Source organism: Cheilinus undulatus, linkage group 10, assembly GCF_018320785.1.
Source record: "Cheilinus undulatus linkage group 10, ASM1832078v1, whole genome shotgun sequence".
Lineage (NCBI taxonomy): Eukaryota > Metazoa > Chordata > Actinopteri > Labriformes > Labridae > Cheilinus > Cheilinus undulatus.
This window is the reverse complement of record NC_054874.1, coordinates 22,346,942-22,367,231: the sequence shown is the minus strand read 5'-3', so window position 1 is coordinate 22,367,231 and position 20,290 is coordinate 22,346,942. Positions and strand designations below refer to the sequence as shown.

The 20,290-nt window shown below is 37.2% G+C and overlaps 1 protein-coding gene across 8 annotated transcripts; it reads left to right on the top strand.

Moving 5' to 3' along the window:
* The first annotated feature begins 3,833 nt into the window (after positions 1–3,833).
* On the top strand, positions 3,834–12,138 carry LOC121516696 (gastrotropin-like). Of its 8 annotated transcripts, none has more exons than XM_041798091.1 (8): positions 3,834–4,388; positions 6,374–6,524; positions 7,110–7,252; positions 7,365–7,399; positions 7,959–8,050; positions 8,771–9,011; positions 10,162–11,230; positions 11,339–11,480. In XM_041798091.1, exons 1-7 carry the CDS (start codon positions 4,038–4,040, stop codon positions 10,355–10,357), a joined length of 1,209 nt encoding a protein of 402 aa, XP_041654025.1. In that variant the 5' UTR covers positions 3,834–4,037; the 3' UTR covers positions 10,358–11,230; positions 11,339–11,480. The 8 variants fall into 8 exon arrangements, with proteins under 8 accessions (XP_041654025.1, XP_041654024.1, XP_041654020.1 ...); XM_041798090.1 differs by having other exon boundaries at positions 7,110–7,399; positions 7,897–8,050; positions 10,162–10,283; positions 10,956–11,230; XM_041798086.1 differs by having other exon boundaries at positions 7,110–7,399; positions 7,897–8,050; positions 11,344–11,485.
* Positions 12,139–20,290: the final 8,152 nt, after the last annotated feature.

Genomic DNA, 20,290 nt, shown 5'->3' with positions numbered 1-20,290 from the left:
GGGTTAATATTAATGCAGTCACTTATTTTATATGACATATTTTAGTTCCTTTACATTACTTTAAATATATTTGTTCTCTCTTTGACATTAAAGAGCTTTTTGGTTTGTTTTGTTTTGGTTGTTGTCAAAAAGCCCAACTTGTATTTACCATGATTGATTTATAAAATCAATAAAAGGGTAAAACATCTAAGGGGGTAATACTTTTTATAGACACTGTATCCATAGTATGGTACATACTTTATCCATCTGGGCAATACCCTAAAAACAGTGTCTGGGAAGGGCAGAACCTTTTGAAAGGACTTGCTGCCAAGGAGTAGATTACATAATACAAGCTTAACTGACAGCTGTTACTGTTGTTCACTTTTAGTGGAGCCAGTAGGTACCCCTAAATCAAATTTCAGTCCAATAAAACAACTCATAGCTGCCTGGCTCTGTGCCATAGAAGAGACTAAGTCCATTTTGTAGCTCAAATATCTGTTATGATGCTTTATATGATCCAAAGGACCACTGTAGGCACTAGATTTGGCAAATTTACCTCACAATGAACAAAAAAACAGCATTTAACTGACTGATAATTTTCAATAAAGGGAGTTACATCAGCTAACAGACTGTGCTGAGATGAACTGCTCTGTGATTTTACATTGTAGTGTTAGAGGGGTGGGGTCATTGTCTACCACATATTTGCCCCACCCAAAATAAACCCAGCCAGGAAAGAAGTGAAAAACTTTCTAGCAGTCTAAATCCAAAATTCAGTCACCTATAGATCTCAGTGTTTTCACATGATTACAGCAACCATATTCCAACATATCTAGAGTGTTAAGACAAAAAACTTTGGATTTCGCTTTACAGGGTCTTTAAACTCTTATCAAAGCATTCAGGAGAGGAGGGAAAAAATAGTTTTTTCCACCAGCTTTAACAAAGAAACGTCCAGTTCTAATACCACAATAGCTACATCCAGGCTGATCTAATCACCAGCCACCATTGTTCACCAACTTTCTCTGTGATAGATGTGGAATCTCGCCAATCCAAATATTTAGTGAGGCTAAATCTTAACTGTGTAAAATGTAAACAAAGTCAGTTCATCCCTTCATATGACTCCTACTTTTGGGCAATGTTTACAGATATCAAAAACAACATAATAGAAATAGTTAATCTTCCTCCTAAATGTCCTGATTTGCTTTAGTATCTGTTAAATGTCCACTGGAATTCATTTCATTACCAGATAAAAATCACAGAAGCTTTATGACGATCAGCCTAGTCTATAAGGTGTTATTTCGAGGCATATCTTCCCTGAGCAGTGATAAATGTGGTCGTTTACAGCTTATGTAAACAGGGGTCTTCCGTCACAGCCCAGCTTTGACACATTTTGCTCCCAGCTTTTCTCAAACGGCCCACTGAAGTCTGGTACATGCATGTTAACCTTTGACATCTGAAGGACTGTGATATGGCAATGGATTAATGCTGAACACTCATAGACTAGCAGAGAGCCAGGTCCACACCGTGAAGATGCATATGATGAAGGAACAAGGAGTGGTTGAAATTAAAAATCAAAGCATGATCCCTCTTGATGGACCATCCTGATGGCTGATGAATTTGTCCTTGGAAAGTCATGGTGTTGCAGGAACTAACACATTAGACCACCACAACCTGACCAATGATGGCAGTGATTCTTCTTTTGCAGTATATTACACCCCTTCTCTAAACCTCTTTGATGATAAGCATGAGATTATATATATACAATATTAATTATAAAATTAGCACAGTGTACAGTGCAGACCAGGATGCCACCAATAACATATTTCAAGTCCATTGAATGTAATCTTTACTGCATCATAAGCAATATCTGTGAGGTTAAGTGTCAGTAAATACTTGGTTACATCAAGGTGGTTAAACTGCATCCACCTAGGACAAAAAAAAACAGGTGTGAATCTGGAATTTTCTTTCAAAGACATCTAAAAATTAAGACTTTTCCTGAATTTTAATGAATTTCTGTGCTCTAACTTAAAGCTTTTCTGCATCATTTTCTAAAGTTCATGTACTTTCTTGTTCTTAAGGTTTAATGATTTCAGAAATGTTTGTAAGTGTATCAGGCCCCAGGTCACATGAAGAAGTTAATTCATTGTAACTCATTTACAAACCTGCAGAGTTTGATTACAAAAACCTATCCATGGCTTTAACCAGTGGTTGACAACCGTTTTTCTTACGAGCCCCCTTACTTGTATTATAGAAGAGCTGGGGACCCCCAGGACCCACACAAACAAAAGGTGATACATAGATATCAAAAAATAACCTCAAAGATTTAATTCTTCAAATCTATATTGTATAAAATAGCCCACACAAGGGTTTTCCTATCAAGAGACTTTTGCATGAACTTCTTAAAAGTGTTTTATCATTATTTTAGTAGGTAAGAGTTAATCAAAGCAGACTGAGTCTTGTGCTCCCCTGAAAAATCTGACGCCCACAAGGTTGGGAACCAATGGCTGAAACGATGCAGTTTCTTTGTATTTTTACATCATATCAGTTATATTACATAGGTTTGTGATTAAGATAAAAAAAAACAATAGGCACCTGTTTCAGCATTTGTAGCCCAGCAAAATAAAGAACTGACAAAAGGTTTAGTGTCAAAAAATATGCTGCACACTTTGCCTCTCTTTTCTAACTTGCTCCTTATGGCAAAAGTGCTCATGTATAATATTTATTGTATGTTTCAATGGTAACTGAGCTGCATGGATGTGATATTTTTAGCCACTGGATGGCAGTGCTGCCTTACTGGCCTTTACTCCAAGTGAAGCAAGGGGGCAAATACTGGCAGGTATTAACTGTAAAGTGTTTATTATTATTATTATTATTATTATTATTATTATTATTAATATTCATGATTTTCTTTAGAGATTCTTGTTTTTCTAAATTTTAGTGACAAAAAGGATTAGTTTAGCATTCATTCCTTTCATGTGTGAATTCAGATTGTAGGTCAAGTCCCTCTTTTCTCCTCATCATCATAAGCACCCTACACACACATACACAATGGTCCACTCTCACCAGAACATGATCTCACTCAAGTAATAATAACACAGGGAATCAAAGATAAAGCCGCAGAGGAAATCAAAGCAAACTCTGGCTTTGTTTTTGAGACAAGTTCTTAGTTTACACAGATGCTGTAGCTTCAACACCTGTAAGCAGATGCAGATTGGATAGAGACCTATGTCTGGAAAGATGGACAAGTATTACCCCCAAATTCTGCAGTCCCAGCATGCATATAGATAAAATATTAATGAATATATAGAATGCAATATATTTGATTTGATGTAATTGCAGTGAAACAATTGAACACTTCAAAAATAACACTGCATAAATATAAAAAAAATACTGCTCAACATTAACATACCAGAGGCTCTAATAGCCCTTTCCATAGCTTAGAGAAATTATTTGATTTATAATGGATTTTTAACATTAAAAAGCAAAGGAATTTATGATATATGTGTTTAACTGTTATTTTAAGGGTTACATTTCTGAAAATTAATTTTTTTTTAAATTGATATTCCTCGTCAGGTCTCACTTTTGGATACACAGAGGCTGTCTGCAACATTTTTTGTATCTGAGGGTTGATAAAACATTTAAATACAAACCCTTACATGTAACATTTATTTACTTAAATAGATCTTTATCAGAAATAATCCCTAGATTGTTTATCCTCAACAATACATTGCAGGCTGAGTTTGTCTATGGACTTTAGGTCTGTGTGCCTTTGTGCGCGCGCTCGCGGGTGCCGCTGAGTGCGCGTTAACTGCCTCTGATTGGTCTCCTCAGTCACGTGACACGGAACAAGGTACCAACCCCGTCTCTGCACATTACGGACAGCATAGATATGCTATCTGTGACTGACAGAAAATGACTGAAAACATTGGGAGGAAGACTACTGCTAGATTTTTTTTGTTTAAGTGCTTATTTAGCACCGACGTTTTAAAAAGTACTCGATAATAGAAGAGCATTTTAACTATCAACACTGCCGCATCGACATAGTACTATCCTCTCTAACTATGCCATTGCCTTCGTACCAAAAGTGCATCTTCCCCGGATGTCGAAATGTGAGGTCCAGCTCGGTCGGCTTATACAGATTCCCCAAAAATGAGGAGATGAAGAACAGGTGGATTGACTTTGTGAAAAGGCACCATGATGGAAAACTGCAGATTTCTAACAGTAGTCGCCTCTGCAGTCTCCACTTCACTCCGGAAAGTTTTACTAATCTCCATCAAAGACAGCTGGGTTTCTCGGTTGATCGCCTGTTGCTTGTTAGAGGTGCAGAACCGTCTATCCCCCTCCCAGACCATCACCCACCCCTCTCTGCAACACCTGGAGCCTTCGCAGACAGGGCCTGTCCAGCTGTGAGTGTAAGTTAACCTTTAGACTAAAGATGAACAGTTAAATGACAGCACATGTTTAGTTGTAAAGTTCAATGATCCACGACTTTACTGCTAAACAAATGTGGTTAGAATAGGTGTAATCCAATCAGTGCCCCCACCCCAACATGGCCGATTTAGCAATTTTGGGCCCTAGGCGAACACAGATAAAGGGCTTTCCACATCCAGCCACCCCCCAACCCCCTTCAAATTCTTATTCATCAAAGAAAGCCGGTTGATAATCGACCAAAAAATGACTATGTGTTTTTTGTACAGAAACATATTAGAGGAATGTTATACTTAATAATCATGTTTATTTCAACAACAAATGACAGTTTACTCAAAGAAAAAAAAAAGTTCCACTTTGGACCTTATTTTACTTTTTTGGTCATGTTTCCTTTTTTGGTCATGTTTGGTCATACTGATTAAAACCTCTCAAAAAGTGGGCAATTGTATTTATATGTTAATATATTTGTATGATAGTTGGTATAGAATATTCAGTGAATTAGCAGTTACACCAAATAATTTGTTTTTGTGGGTTTCTAAATGAAATATTGAAAAAAATATAGTAATTGACACAAATATAAATGTTTTATTATTTAAAGCTTTAATCCCACTATAACATGACTGAGTATACTTAATATTTTGTGCATTTAATGAGTGAGTTAAGCCATTGGAATTTTAAACAGTCACAACATAAGCTGTTTGAGGAGAAAGAATTAAGTTAGTTATGGGGGCCCCTAGAAGTATGGGGGCCCAGGCAATTGCCTACCTCTGCCTAATGGTAAAGTCCGACTCTGCCTCACAGAACTGTTTTCACAGGGACGGCCTCTGTAAACATCAAGGTATGTAATACTTTTGTATTCCACCTTACAATTTAGAAAACACCAGTTGTCCTCTTACAGAAGAAGATAGTACAGCCTAAATCTGCAATAGTGGCCCTCATTGATTCATATCTGCCAACATTCCCACTTTTGTGGCTTTTTTGTCAACATTTATAATGAAATAAGTTTTTTCCTTTTCTCCATAAAAGGAGACAACTTTGTAACAAGATAATAGTAATACATCAGAACACAGGACATGTGTGAAAAAGGCCAAAGTGGGAGAGGACCCAGGTATTTGTCCCCATGCAAAAACAGAGAACTGAAGTTAAACCTACATAACATATTTGCTCATCAGCCTTGGACCCCCCCATTGACCACAAAACCTCCTGTATTTAAAGACCTAAATGTTGGCAGGTAGGTTGATTATTAAGAACATGTAGTGGGACTGGAAGAATCACAGAAAGCCTAATTATAGGGAAAAGGGCAAAAATTTCTAACATTGATGGCAGTTATATGGACTTCTCTAGCCATTTTAAGTAGATATGGTGCATTCAGAAAGTATATAGACCCCCCCCCCCCAATTTTTCAATATTATGTTGCAGTGTGATGCTACAGTCGAAAATAAAACCTTTTATTGTGATTAATCTACACTCAGTAACCGATAGTGACAAAGTGAAAACAGATTTTTTTGAAACTTTACCAAATTAAAAAAGCTGAAATATCACATTAATATAGGTATTCTGACTGTTTGCAACAACACTGTAAATTTGGCTCAGGCTCCTCCCATTTCTCTGGATCTTTGCTGAGATGTTTCGACACATTGTTTGGAGTCCACTTGTGGTAAATTAAAGTGATTGGACATTATTTGGAAAGGCACACACACCTCTCTATAGAGGGCCACACAGCTGACAAAGCACATCAGAGCAAAAACCAAGCCATGAAGTCAAAGGTACTGCTGGCAGAGCTTAGTGACAGGATTGTTCCAAGTCTTGGTCTGTCCGCCTTCAAGCTCACTCTGGTGGAATTTATTTGGGGCATTAGAGGTAGTGATACAGGATTTTATGATCACACATTTTTTCCAGTCAGTAGATGCTTTTTATGTGTATATTTTAGGCACAACAAGCATACTGATCTATTATCCTTTTTACATAGCAGCAGCAGTTTCCTCCAACCACAAGAGAAATCGGATGCCAGTGTGATGACACCCTTGAATTTACCAGAGAAGTTAGGTGGCAGACTGATCTCTCTAAAAGGAGAGAGGCCACACAGCTGTTTAGCACACTTGGAACAAGGAGGACTACAGGTATGTTGAGATTTTAGGCTTCTAGTTATGCTTTGTGAATATTTTTAAGATCATCTACATAAACACAACACGTGAAGAGAAAACAGCTTAAACTGCTCACTGCCTCCTGTTAGATGTTGTGTTTGACTGCTCTGCTCTTATGAGATTGTTTTCTAACACTAATGTATGTTCCTGTGAAGAGATCCTTAAAGAATATTAAGGATGCTGTTTAGTATCACTCATTTAATGTTTACTAAGGATGCTTGATGTTGGAGTCTTGCACATATCCAGTATTTACAAATTAATTTTAGCTGATACTGATATTTAAATATAGTTCAGATCTAAAACTTAAGGCCTTAAAACACACAATTTTAAAAATTAAGGAATGAGAGAATGACTAACTCATTCGTACAGTCAGTATTTAGAGCTGATGAGGCCTACAGTATGTTAATAGCTGGTATATCGTTTTTAAATAGCAGCAGACATTTTCATATCTTCCAATACCAATATTAAGCTGATAATGTTTTTATCCCTGATGTTTACGGGTCTAAATTGTTTCTGAAGATTCCAGAAAACAAAAAAAATTAATTCTGCTATTCTCACTAGCTTTGCCTTCGTACGAAAAGTGCATCTTCCCTGGATGTCGAAATGTGAGGTCCAGCTCGGTCGGCCTATATAGATTCCCCAAAAATGAGGAGATGAAGAACAAGTGGATTGACTTTGTGAAAAGGCACCATGATGGACAACTGGTAATAAATAGCAGAAGCCGTCTCTGCAGTGACCACTTCACTCCGGAAAGTTTTTTTAACCTTCAACGGAGACAAATAGGTTTCTCAGTTGATCGTCTGTTGCTTGTTAAAGGTGCTGAACCATCTGTATCCCTACCTGAGCGCCATGTGAGTACTAGTTTTGGCTATAAATAATCAGTTATCCTGATAATCCATAGTAAATACTATGTGGTTGAGTGCAATAATCCAACATGATGTTTACTGTGTAGCATAGCATTATTTCAAAGCTAATGTGGTTAAATTTGAGCATTGGCACCCCCAGAATGATTTTCAAGGGTGTAGGTCCTGTAAATGTCAGGATGGGGCACCTAAACCAGAACCCACAACCATATTTCACTCATTCTGTAATGCCTTTGATTTCACGTTACAAGATGAAAACAGACACTAGTTGTCCTCCTCCTGAAGACTATACAGCTTTAATCTGCATTGGTACATTGTAATTAAAAACCTCACAAAGAAGCCAACTTACAGGAAAAGAAAAAATCTTATTTGTCATATGTGGTATTTTGGCACTTTCAATAGAAATATAGCATTCAGTGGATGATTTTTATGAGCGTATTTGTCATTAGAAAGCATATTAATCTATTATCCCTTTGACATAGCAGCAGTCTCCTCCAACCACAAGGGAAATAGGGTGCCAGTGTAATGACACCCTTGAATTTTACAGAGAAGTGAGGTGCCAGACTGACCCCTCTATGGGCAAAAGGAGAGCAGCCACGCAACTGTCCAAGAGAAAACTTTGGAAAAGTAGGACTACAGGTATGCTGAGTTATAAGCTTTTAGTTATTCTTTGTAAATATTTGTGAATCTTCTTGTGAATTTTCTACAACCCCTATTCCAAAAAAATGTGGGCGCTGTGTAAATGGAAATAGAATTTACTCATTTTAAATTTTGGTGAAACCAGCACACCTTGAAAAAGTAGGGACGGGACATCAAAAGGCTAGAAAAGTAAGTGTTACTGCTGAAAAAAGCAGAAAGAGCATTTTGCAACCAATAGGCAACAGCACAGTTACATGGCTGGATGTAAAAAAAATCATAGCACCCCAACTTTTTTGCAACAGTACAAGATTGTTTTTCTGATAATGATGAATTTTCTTCTGATGAATATTCAAGGATTCAAAGATTTCAGAAAAACTAAAAAATACAGTCTCTGTCTGAAATGTTCTGTAGTTTTCCTCATGTTGTGTTTGTCACACTTATTTTACAAGCTCCATACTAGTGATACTGCTTCGGCTGGAAGCTAAAACTTGTTTCTTTGTGATTGAGTACAGTCCACATGTTGCAAACATGCAGTATTCATGTTTTGATACAACAAAAAGCCATGTACAAGCCTTTTCAGCGTTGATGTCTAAAGTTCAACAATTGCATTTTTTCTACATCCCATGTCTCCACCTCCCTTCAAACAGATAAACAGTGTGCATGAGGAACATTTAATTATATGTCATTAATAATGTGAATTTTTGCACATATTTTCTGCAGGCTGTCAAGCCACTGTATCAACCAGGAGCGTTGCTGTGGGGAACAATGAACCCCTAGTTCTGCAGTTCTACACCTTCACTTTGCTTAAGCAGAAAACAGTATCATCTGACAGCCCACCAACAAAGCACCCCCTCCTACATTTTCCCTCTGCACAGGAATGTGATGTCAGTTCCACCTTGGCAGATCCTGATCGCACCACCAGCACCGGCATTTCTGATTTGGTTGGCACCACCACTGAACAGTAAGTTTACTTCACTTGTGACAGACTTTGTTGCTAATAAGACATAAAAGGGAAGATATGTTCCTCCACATGATTTCATTTCTAGGCAGGAGTGTGTTGGAGGAGATGTTCACTTGTTCATGTATGTTTAATGTCACTTAATTCACCTGTCTTTCTCAAACTGAGGTTTGAACTTCAACAAATGATCTTGACCCATGCCTGCATGCCTAGCTCATTTCAGTTATCTTGCAGAAATTTGATGAGTGGTGAATATTGTTCTTTAAAATACGTGGAGTCCAGTGTGTTAAGTATCCACGAGATGGCTTGTGCACATTTGGCACTGCTAATGCTAACCAACTTCAGCAAGGAACAATTAGCAGTGAGGTTTCCAGGTTAAGACTGGTTTAGACTACACGATGTTTTGGTTGGTCATGATTCACCATGTCAGACTATGCAACTCTTGTCCCGTCTTGGCCGACAGCCTAACCACACTAAAAGTGTGATCCTGGCCGCTCATCATACACTGATGTCACCACTGTATCTGCGACTGTGTGCAAGATCACAGGTCATCGGGGGAGCAGGTCAGAGAGTGTCAATGATAGCTGCAACAGAAGCGCTCAGTGTGACTGTAGCAGCCTTGCTTATGAAAGAAGAAAACAACAAACCATGATAACAGGCTGGATAACAGTTACTGATGTATCAAGAGGAGGATGATATGGACTGTTTCCCCTTCAGATACAATATATGATATGCGAGTGATAATGGAAATACAATTAAATAAAATGTAGCCCACACATTAGATCCCTGAAGGGAGAAAAAATAGGGACCCTCGCTGGTAAGTGATGATGCAAAGATGCCTCAGGCTTGCCAATGACCAGTCTGGCTGAATTTGTGTCGTCTGAGCCGCCCTTTACAGCAAGCTTTGAGTGGGACAGATGTCTTTACCATGACAAATGCATTAACAACTAATTAATTCAGACTGGGCAAATATCTGATAGAAATCTCAGACTGATAGGAGTAGTCATTTTGATTTGATTTTTCATTTTTGATTAAATAAGATATTTCAGTGCCAAAATTTTACATGCTATACCTTTTAGTGTGGACATAAGATATACAAAATTGTACACTTTCTTACAAGTTTTCTGTTACCATTTGTTTTCTTTCTCATCAGAGCACCAACAAAGCCTGTCCAGGACATGGAGAGGTTGTTGGTTTATGAGGACTGCCTACTGGAGCTTTTCAAAGTCTGCCCCATCTGTTCCAGACTCTGCCAGGTTGACACTTTAGCTACAGGTACACTCCTTTCTGTTACACAGAAGTGCCTCCACCAGAGTTGCTCATACTCTCGACAATGGAAGAGTCAGTGAGAGTCAATTGGATTGGACTGTGATGCCACAGTGTCTTGGATGGGTTTTTCAGGCACAATTCCCTCAGATTTAATAGTGTACAGAAGTTCAAACTGTACCTCAGAGAAAACTTCAGCAGCGGCTTTATTGACTGTGAGGGGGGAACAGTTACATATTTTCAGTGACTCCTCTGGGTACGGCTTTTTGATCATTTGAATCAACTGGATAATTCCTTATTTTTAATTATAATCTGCAGGATGAAAAAGAAATTCTTAGGACAAAGTCATTCCAGGATTGTGCTGATTCTGTTTACTCGATTCATGTCTGTTACCTGTTAAACGTGCTGCTGCACATCTTGGTAGGGACTTTGTAAATAGGTTCCTAATAAAAGGTTACTAGATATGTTGTCTTTGTGCTTTTTGTAATTAAATATGAGGTTTCAACATTTTGCAATTCACTGCTCTGGTGTTTATGGCTGTAAATTCAAGCATGTCATTTAAATGTATTTATCAGTGATAAAATTCAGCAACAGAAAATGTGTGACTTTTATTTAAAGCTTACTCTTGGCAGAATGCTTTGCATGTTCAAACTTGCTAACTTCATGACAAACCTGACACAGACAGCAGCAGGAAAAGAGTGGGAGTTCTGCCAGGATAAAGCACGACACGAACTGCCTCAGAAAAATACCTGCTGACTTTTCCCATGCATGCAGAGGTGACGTTTGGTGGATAAATGTGAAAGGGGAGGAAGAATAGATTCTGAGGCCACTCCTCTTTTTTATGTCTCTTATAACGTCTTCCTCGCCTCATCTTTTCTCTTCCTCCACCATGGCGTTCACTGGGAAATATGAGCTGGAGAGTCAAGAGAACTACGAGGAGTTTCTTGAAATTATTGGTATTATTTTTTTCCTGCTGATTTAGAAGACATTAATTGGATCAAAGTTGGTGCTTATTCTTGAACATTTCATTGTTTTTCTATGGGATCTTGCCTGTTTCTTAACAGAACAGCAAAGCGCCAAGACTGACCACAAGGTGATCACAGAGGTGGTTCAGGATGGGAATGACTTCTCCTGGACTCAGAGTATTCCTGGCTGGTCCTGGACCAACAAGTTCACCGCAGGTCAGGAGTGTGAGCTGATGACAATGAAGGGTGACAAATTCAGGGTGAGCTTATAAAAGAAAAGATCAAAAGCAAATGTGGCAGCTTTTTATGACTTATTGTGACCCACTCATGTGATGAGAATCATTTATGAGCTTTGTCTTTATAGGCTCCTGTGACTCTGGAAGGTCAAAAGATCTCAGTACCATTTCCAAAGTACAACTTCACAGCAGAGATCGTTGATGATAAATTAGTGATGGTAAAGTAGAAAATGCATAATCTGCAAGTGCTCTCTAGGAAAAATTCTATCAAACTAATTTCTAAATCTGATAATTTTTGTCTTTTTTTCTAACCATGTCTTCCAGACTTGCACAACACCGGGAGACAAGGGTGTGGCTTTCAAAAGAGTAAGCAAGAGGACCTAATGTGGCAAGATTCGACACGTTTTAATAGTAAAGAGGCCAGAGGGGGTGAAACATCATGAAAATTTTGCTACAATTACTGAAGCAAGATGAACAAAGGATCCATCTGTAGTTAAGAGGGGAGTGGACTGTGTCTTTGCTTCCCAGGACTGAATTTTATTCTTTTACTCTTATACAAATACTGAAATGAATGTCTATCTCTACAAAGTTTTTACCTCTACTAATGTCAATGTTTGATTCAGCAGACTCTAATAAATATGACCTGATTTTGACAAGCAATAATGGTTGTATTTTATTTGTTTTATATCATGGAAACAAATGCATGCCTCTGCTTTGTTGAGCAAACTGGTTTATATTTGACCAAGGGAACTTTACCTAAGGAGGAACCGACTGAACTGTTTAGCCTCTTTTAACTACTGCTACTGTCTGTTCCTCATTTCTTTCTTTATAATAAACTGCTCTCTCTCTCCTTCATTCTGTTTTCTAGTCTAAATAGTGTTATCATATCTCCAATTAAACTGAAAGTTATATAGTTAAGAAATAAATAAATACTATTTTTTTTTTTGTGGATGGACGGACAGATCAGATCTACTTAAACGCTGTATATACACATATATTCAAGCTTACAAATAAGTTTTCATAGTCATAATATGTTATGACTGTAGAAATTATGAACAAAACATTTGTCCAGGTGGGGGTCCTGTAGCATGGTCTTGTAAAATCACTTGTGAAACACTGGCCAAGCTGGGTCTCAAACCTGCAACCTCCAATGTAGTTTATAACCATGTGGCTACATCTGTATCTTTTATACCACAAATGATAGGTTACAAGTGTTTATATTCGACATAATGTTGATGCTTATGGCCTAAAATGGTGTTTAAAACAGCATTTTATTTTGAAATGCCATGATGACAGGGTTTGAATATGCCGTTTCAAACGACATCTTATTTTTAAGCCATTTTAATTTAAAACACCGGCCGTCTGTAGGTAGGGAGAGAGAGGCTGGAGCAGGGCGCAGAGGTTAGAGCAGTGTTTCCAAACTATTTAACAGGTGACCATTGGCGGAGCGAGGGGGTGGCGTATGGGGCTTAAGCCCTGAATGTTTTTTTAAAAGCCCCAAATCTTTCAGGTTGGCTATAAGTATGTTGCTGACGAGTGTTATGTTAGATAAATGCAAAAAGAAATCAGCACAATAATTGAGCTTTGCTGATCACAGCAGCCAAATGTCATTTAAAAAATCTGATATTTTTTACATTTAAGAATGTACAGAAGAGGATAAGAGATATTTAAAAAAAAATTGGCATGCATTTCTTTTTTTTTTTTAATTCAGTGAAAAATGTCAGAATTCTGATTTTTTCCACTGAATTCTGACTTTTTGTCCTAATCCATTTTTGTACCTATGCACTCACTGCAGTGTAAAAAGTACTTTTAACATTGTTCTAAGAACACAATTTACAGCATTTTTGTGAATAAACCAGTATCTCTAACCCCCCCTTATGTTCTTTGTTTGAAAGAACAAATTCCTACCCTACCCATGCAATGTTACTTAGAAAATAAGTTTCAGACACTTTTAGGAGGTAGGAGTGAAAATTATTGAACTCCAGCACTGTGAATCATGATTTAAGAATGATAAAGACACTTTTAGCTCAGTAAAAATAAGAAAGAATTTATGTTAGCATTGAAGTATTTTTTAGGTTAAACAACATTAGTTTGGCATTCTACATTTTTGTTCAAAAGTGTGCAAAAATAGTGCATTAAACTGTGCGATAAGCAAAAAATCTCTATGGAAGTGTCCGACCATCCTTTATTTGGGCTTAGTCCCGGATATTAATCATGTCTGGCTCCGCCCCTGCTGGCGACCCACCTTTAACGAGGTTCAAGCCATTGCAACCCACCAACTTAATTTTACATACGTTATAGCTGATCAAGTCTCGCGCTGGTCCTGACCTGGAGCTTAGTGTTTTACAAGCCTGGAAGAGGCCACTTCACTTCCTTAAGATTCTCTTTCTTCATTTGACCTCTTGGGTCTTTTTATAAGCCAAGCATTAATAACTGATTTTATCTCTTTAGCCATCCATTAGCTTTGGTGTTGTTTTGTGTTTTATTATGTTAGAGAGGATGAGTGTGATAGGATGGAGCCCCCCATGGCTATAATATGCAGACATAATGCCACATTAAATACTGTAGCAAAGAAATCCTGAAAACTCATTTGGTGACCCAAATAAAACCCCTGCAACCCAAACATGGGTTCTGACCCCCAGACTTTGGGAATGAGTGGGTTAGAGTATGACGCTCAGGAGTTGAAAATCAGTTACTTTGGTGCTTCATTCAAAATGTTCAGGGCTCATGTAATGCCTATATTGCCTATGCCAAGAACAGGCCCTGGCCTGTGCAGATAAATACAATCCGATACATTTAAATGTTATTGCACTAAGATGCAAACAAAATGATGTTGTTGTTTGTTTGTCATGTTTTAGCACTATAGTGATAAATACAGCAGTCCTTCTCCAGCTCTGTAAATAAGGACATTTCTATTAGGAGACCACAAGAAAATCAAAGAGCATAATGCATGGCATGTATGACTATCAGGCCTCCGCTGATCTTAAAACTTAAATATCATACTTGAAGTTTTAAAGCAGGAACAATTTTGCTCCATAGATCCATTATCCTAATCACGTGTCTTGTCCTGTCAAAAACAGGGCTGATGATGCCCTTAAATCCTGTCCGTGAAATTCACAAACAGCAACATAAAGTTGTTAAATGATAAAATAAAGTGCTGAGTGTGTTATGAGGTAGCAAGCTGACTTTAAAGTTTATGATTCCTGCATTACAACTGGCCATAAATGATTTTTTTCTTTGCATAAAGGACCTTTGTCCTGAATATAACGTCTGAACGTGTTGATTTCATGGATAGATGTAGTAATGATACAATCATAATGTCTATGTTTACTTCACTCACATATGGACAAGATTTTACCACAAAGCAGCCAAAGTTCAGATGTTTCTTTACTTTCAAAGCAGAAGCCAGAATTAAAAATACAACTGAAATAGTCACTTTAAATGAAGACTCATAAAGTCCACACACAGTTTGAGCCTCAGGAGACGATAAAAATTCATGCTATGTGAATGATACTTGCAAGTGTCTAAAGCAGCTGTAAACACAAACAATGAAATACCTTTCCATACTCTGTCTGCTTTACTTCACATAATTAAAAAAAAGATGCTGCATAAAAAACTGCACTTCTAAATTACCACCACTGAGAGGCACCCTCACTCCTCAATAAAACACCGAAGAGGTCCTGTCGTGCTCTCTATTGAAATTAACATTTATGTTTTTTCCACAGAAGATTCATACAGTGAAATTACACAAACAAATGAGATTCATTAAGTTTGCCAGTACTTATAAAAAATGAGTCTGTTAAACCACTTTGAGATCTTTAACCCTGTAAAGTCTAAAACAAAAACACAGAATCTGACGACTCAAAGGACATTTACACCACAGGTCACACTTACCATTTAACACCACATTTACACGCAGATGGTAGACACTTCTGTGTAAAGAATCCACCTGTATTAACTAGTCTATGCACATTCATGCATATTCATACATCACTGACCTGGTTGAGAGTTAACCAATTTTACCACTGACCACAGTCATCTCTGACTCTACAAAGCCCTCTAAAATTTGAAAAAATATCTTTCTGTATATACATTACCTATAAAAAAATTACCTCATTGAATGTTTTACCCTTTTATTGATTTTATAAATCCATCATGGTCAATATAATTTGGCTTTTTTGACAAATGTTTCTACAACAAAACCTATTTAATGTCAAAATGAAAACAGATTTCTACAAAGTTAATGCCAATAACATGTAATGTAAAATATGTGACTGGCTAAATATTCACTCTCTTCAAAGTAACTGACCTGTTTCAACAGTGGTTCAGTCAATCGGTGCTAGTAGTCTCACATTTAGTGAAATGGGGATAACCTGAGTGATTGTGTCTCAAGTAGATGTAGTATAAAGACACCCGTGTCTGGAAGGTCCAGTCCCTGGTTAATCAGCATTCATGGCTACTATTACACCATGTAGACAAAAGAACACTCCATGCAACTCAGGGAAAATGTTATTGAAAAAATGCACTACGCATGTTTAACACGTGGTGCATTTTTCAAATTAAGCAACGGAAGTTCAAATGGAAGGTTTTTTATTCCCCATTCTGAGACTCTTGACCGTAGGTTTTTACCTTAATAACTGTTTTGTTGTTGCAAGAATGTTCTTTTAACATCTTTTTTACTCACTGAAATGTTCCCAAATTCAATTCAAAGCAAAGCTTTATTATTCTCCAAAGGACATTAAGGTTACCTTTTTTCAGTACCATTGGTTTGTATACCTAATACAAAACTATTAAGTGACTCATAAACAATCACTGACCACTTCTTTAGGTATACCCATCCAACTGAATTAATGCAACTATCTAAACAGCCAATCATGTGGCAGCATTTAGGCAGACAGGTGATTTCAGTGACTTTGAAAAATACTATGGTCGTTGGTGGTCTTGTAGGCTTTTATGTCGTTTATGACAAATTGTGATCCTACTTTTTAAATGCTGCTCCAGAAGTTGAGACTTATTGGTCCATTTTCCAAATTTGGTGACTGTAGCGTGAGTTTCAAGTTCTAAGCTGACAGGAGCCACTGTGGTCTTCTGCTGCTTCTTTAAGGTTTGATGTGTTGTTGGTTTAAAAATGCTCTTCTGCTTAAATGGGTTATAAGCTGTGGTTATATGAGTCACTCACACTACTCTCTCTGTTGATCTCTGCCATCAGCAAAGCATTTTAACCCAAAAAGCTGGATGTTTTCTCTTTTCCAGACCATTGTGATTTACTCAGACCAGCCAACAACCATGGCATATTCAGAGTCACATATACCACCCTTCTTCCCCATTCTGATATTCTGCTTGAACTTAAGCACATCGACTCTGCTGCTGCCATATGATTGTCTAGGTTTCATAGTCTCTCTTGTTTTGGCTCAGTCCTCATTAAAGAGTCTTTATCCCTAGTCCTGCAGATAAAATGTTGTATGGCAGGTTTAAAGGGAAAAAACTGGGGACAAAAAAAAGTGTTAAGCCCTTCCTGCACCCTCATCTCTCTTTTTTTCTCCAAATTCTTCCCTGAGGCCAGATAAAAGGAAGCAGCAGCCTGAATGTTTCACCCCACATACAAAAGCTTACAGGAGACTGTGAGAATGATCCATTATCACAGTGACGGCTGTGAGCACTCCCCCGACTCCAACCCCTCCACCTCAATTTGCACATGAGGAATTTAACATAGAGATCTTTGGGAACAACAGAGGCATATCAACTTTTCAATAACTTTCTAGTGCTTTTAAGAAATAAGAATATTCTGCTTTGTTTGAGAGCTGAACTCACTGTCACAGTCCAGTTCTGTGTCAGACACAAGAAGAGGCGGCTGACTTGTAACTATTACATACAAGCAAATATTGTCTCCTGTATTATAAGAGAGATCTCCAACACTGAGCCGATCTCTGTGAATCATAGTGCTCATAACACAGCAGACTTTATCTGAGCTGTGCAGGCGGAGTTTAAGAGGCAGAAGAAGTTACATTTGTTTGTCAGATGCAGAATAATAACAGTGTGTGTATTCAGAGAAATAGCATTACTATTCCACCCATGAGGGAATGACTGGAAGTGTTATTTGATTTGACCTCTAACACAAAGCATGTTTAAGTCAGTGGAGGAAAGTCTGCATGCTTTTCTTATCTGAAATAAAGTACTACACGCACAAGTTATAATTCTGCATTTAAAGCTCAGTAAAAAGGAATCATGCATATGTCCTTATACATTTATTTGTACCTTTAATATGTACAGTGCTTAACAGATTTATTAGACCACCTGTCATATTTGTCTCAGAGACCATCCAGTATCATGAAGTGCTTTAATGCGGACTCTTTCATTTTCACTGAGCTCTCCACATTTTACCATTTTGAACAGGAATGAGGGATTTCAAACTGAATTCACCCAAATTTGAGCCGGCTCACTGGGCTTCTCTGAGAAGTCAGAAATTAATCAAGCATAACATTCAACCACTAAAACTCATTTTTCTGTTCAGGAATGCAAGTAAATAACTATAATTTGACATATTAATCAAGAAATAATAATGTGATTTACTATTTTTTCAGCTTTTTTGTAAATCAATAAATTTGAAAATCCATGGATAACAATAATAATTATATTTTAGCATTAAAAATCTCATTTCGGTTAAAGAGCTTCTACATATTGGTGTATTAACCATTGTAGAAACATGAAAAATGATTTTGGTAAATGCTGTTAATTTAGGGCAGCTGTGGCATAAACCTTACTTTGGTTAGGGTTAGGGTGGTCTGATAAATTTGCTCAGCACTGTATGTTATTCTATAGATATAGCAAGGTGGTGGCTTATAGAGCATAAGCCCCAAACATCTTCTTATAATCCACAAATCTTTAAATGGTAGTCTGTTGCTGCTGAGTGTTAACACAGATAAATGCAAAACGATTTACATGATAATAAACTACATGGGCGTTTCATTCTTCAAGCCAAACCGACAAAATCAGGCTATTTTTTACTTTTAAGACTTTGCTGCTGTGAAAAAAGTATACAATTTTTTAGTAAATATGAGCAAGTATTAGTGAAATTTAAAAAATAAAAACTGCACCTAAACCCAAGGGTGGTTTAGTACAAGAATTTTGTCACAGGATTGTCACAGGAACCACACAGCATTCAATCAATAACTGATACTAAAAAAAAGGTACAATACTACCAAAAAATCCTCAAAAGTATCCTTGAGGACAAGTAAAACTACTGATTTTAAAATGCACTCAAGAAATAGCAGTACACAAAAAAACCCTCATTATTGCTCAATTACAGAAACAAAAATCAATTTAATTAGTAACTTTCCACCCCTGACTTTAAAAAAATGAACATCAGACAGTTTCTGCCATTTCTAAGAGCACAAGTAAAAATTAGTTTGTTTTCAACAAGCATGACAATTTCAGAGTAAGGACTCTTTAAGATGAAATAGATATCAATAACAATGTTGGCCTGATTTTTCTCTTCTTAGTTGGACTTAATATTATTTTTGCCATCATGATGTATGGTCTACATTTTCTGGTATTTTAAATCTAAATTTGTAATAATATGGTTTGAAAATGGCTAGACCCCTGTGTTATTCACAGAAATAAACTAGATTTCTATATTTTGAGAAAATAACATAAAAACATATATTTGCATGTATGTCAGGGTAGTGATGTCAAATGATTACATTGTCCTTTTTCCACATCACTCTGATTGTACTCATCTTCGTCTACATGACAGTAGCTTCTTCCTCCGTGTCCTCTTCACTAAAACAACATTCAGGTTAAATTTAAAAAAGACTTTGTGGTTGACATACCACAGGAAATAGTGGGATGAACTATGCAACCATATGACATCATTAACCATAGTGCATTGCATAACAATGGCAGTGTATGTGAATCTGAAAGATCATCTAATAAACGTGTCATGTCTAAATGTGCAGGTAGAGTTTTTAGTAGAATATTTTATGTTCACTGGCACTCTAACCCAGAAAACGCATCACATTTTTAAAAGTGTCTGCTGGTTTTTTTTTTTAATTAATTTCAATAAAATGAAAGGAATTGTACAACCTATCAATCCATTGTTTAATGGATTGATAGGTTGTTTTTATCATTTGAGTGTGTGTTAATATGTGCATCTTTATTTTGTGATACTTGTCTTGAAAGTTTCAGTGACCACGAATCACCACAAAAATAACCTGTATTGTTTGCTATGCCTCCAATATTTGTGACACGTCAATAAGATAAGGGCCATCAGCTATTGTTGCATAAAATTCATGCATAGCAAACTTGGGAAAAGACTATGAAACTGCAAAGTATATTTCACTAATTGCAACCTTCTGATTTTCCACTCCAATGCGTGCTATAGAACTGTGTAGACAGATCATGATGTCTGATTATTTATGCCAGATGATACAGGGTTAAAACTCAACATCTATCTTTATCTCTATCACCAGCACAAGCTGTAGTGTCGTTCCCATCCCTCCTGTCACTCATTGAGCTTTAAATGTCTTCAGATCATCAAGCAGGAGACTGTGAGAGGCTGTGCTCATATTCTGTGGATGCAATACACAATGGATATCCAGCTCATCTTCTTTCTCACCTTGGTACACTACTAGCATTATTCTTTTCCTTGCAGTATTTTCTCCTTCTTTTGGATCTGCAGGCAACTTCAGTACTGAATTAATCAGAGCCTGTGATTGAAATCTGCCTCTATTTGTGAAAACATGGCTGGTGAGGACTGGGCTTTGATTTGAAGTCATACAGTGCTCATGTTACTGGGCGCACACAAGTAAATGTATTT

Coding starts and splice junctions, on each gene's coding strand:
- LOC121516696 (XM_041798086.1), top strand. CDS start 4,038: ATGCCATTGCCTTCGTACCAAAAGTGCATCTTCCCCGGATGTCGAAAT. Junction 6,525..7,109: donor TGGAACAAGGAGGACTACAG/GTATGTTGAGAT, acceptor TATTCTCACTAG/CTTTGCCTTCGTACGAAAAG. Junction 9,012..10,161: donor GTTGGCACCACCACTGAACA/GTAAGTTTACTT, acceptor CTTTCTCATCAG/AGCACCAACAAAGCCTGTCC.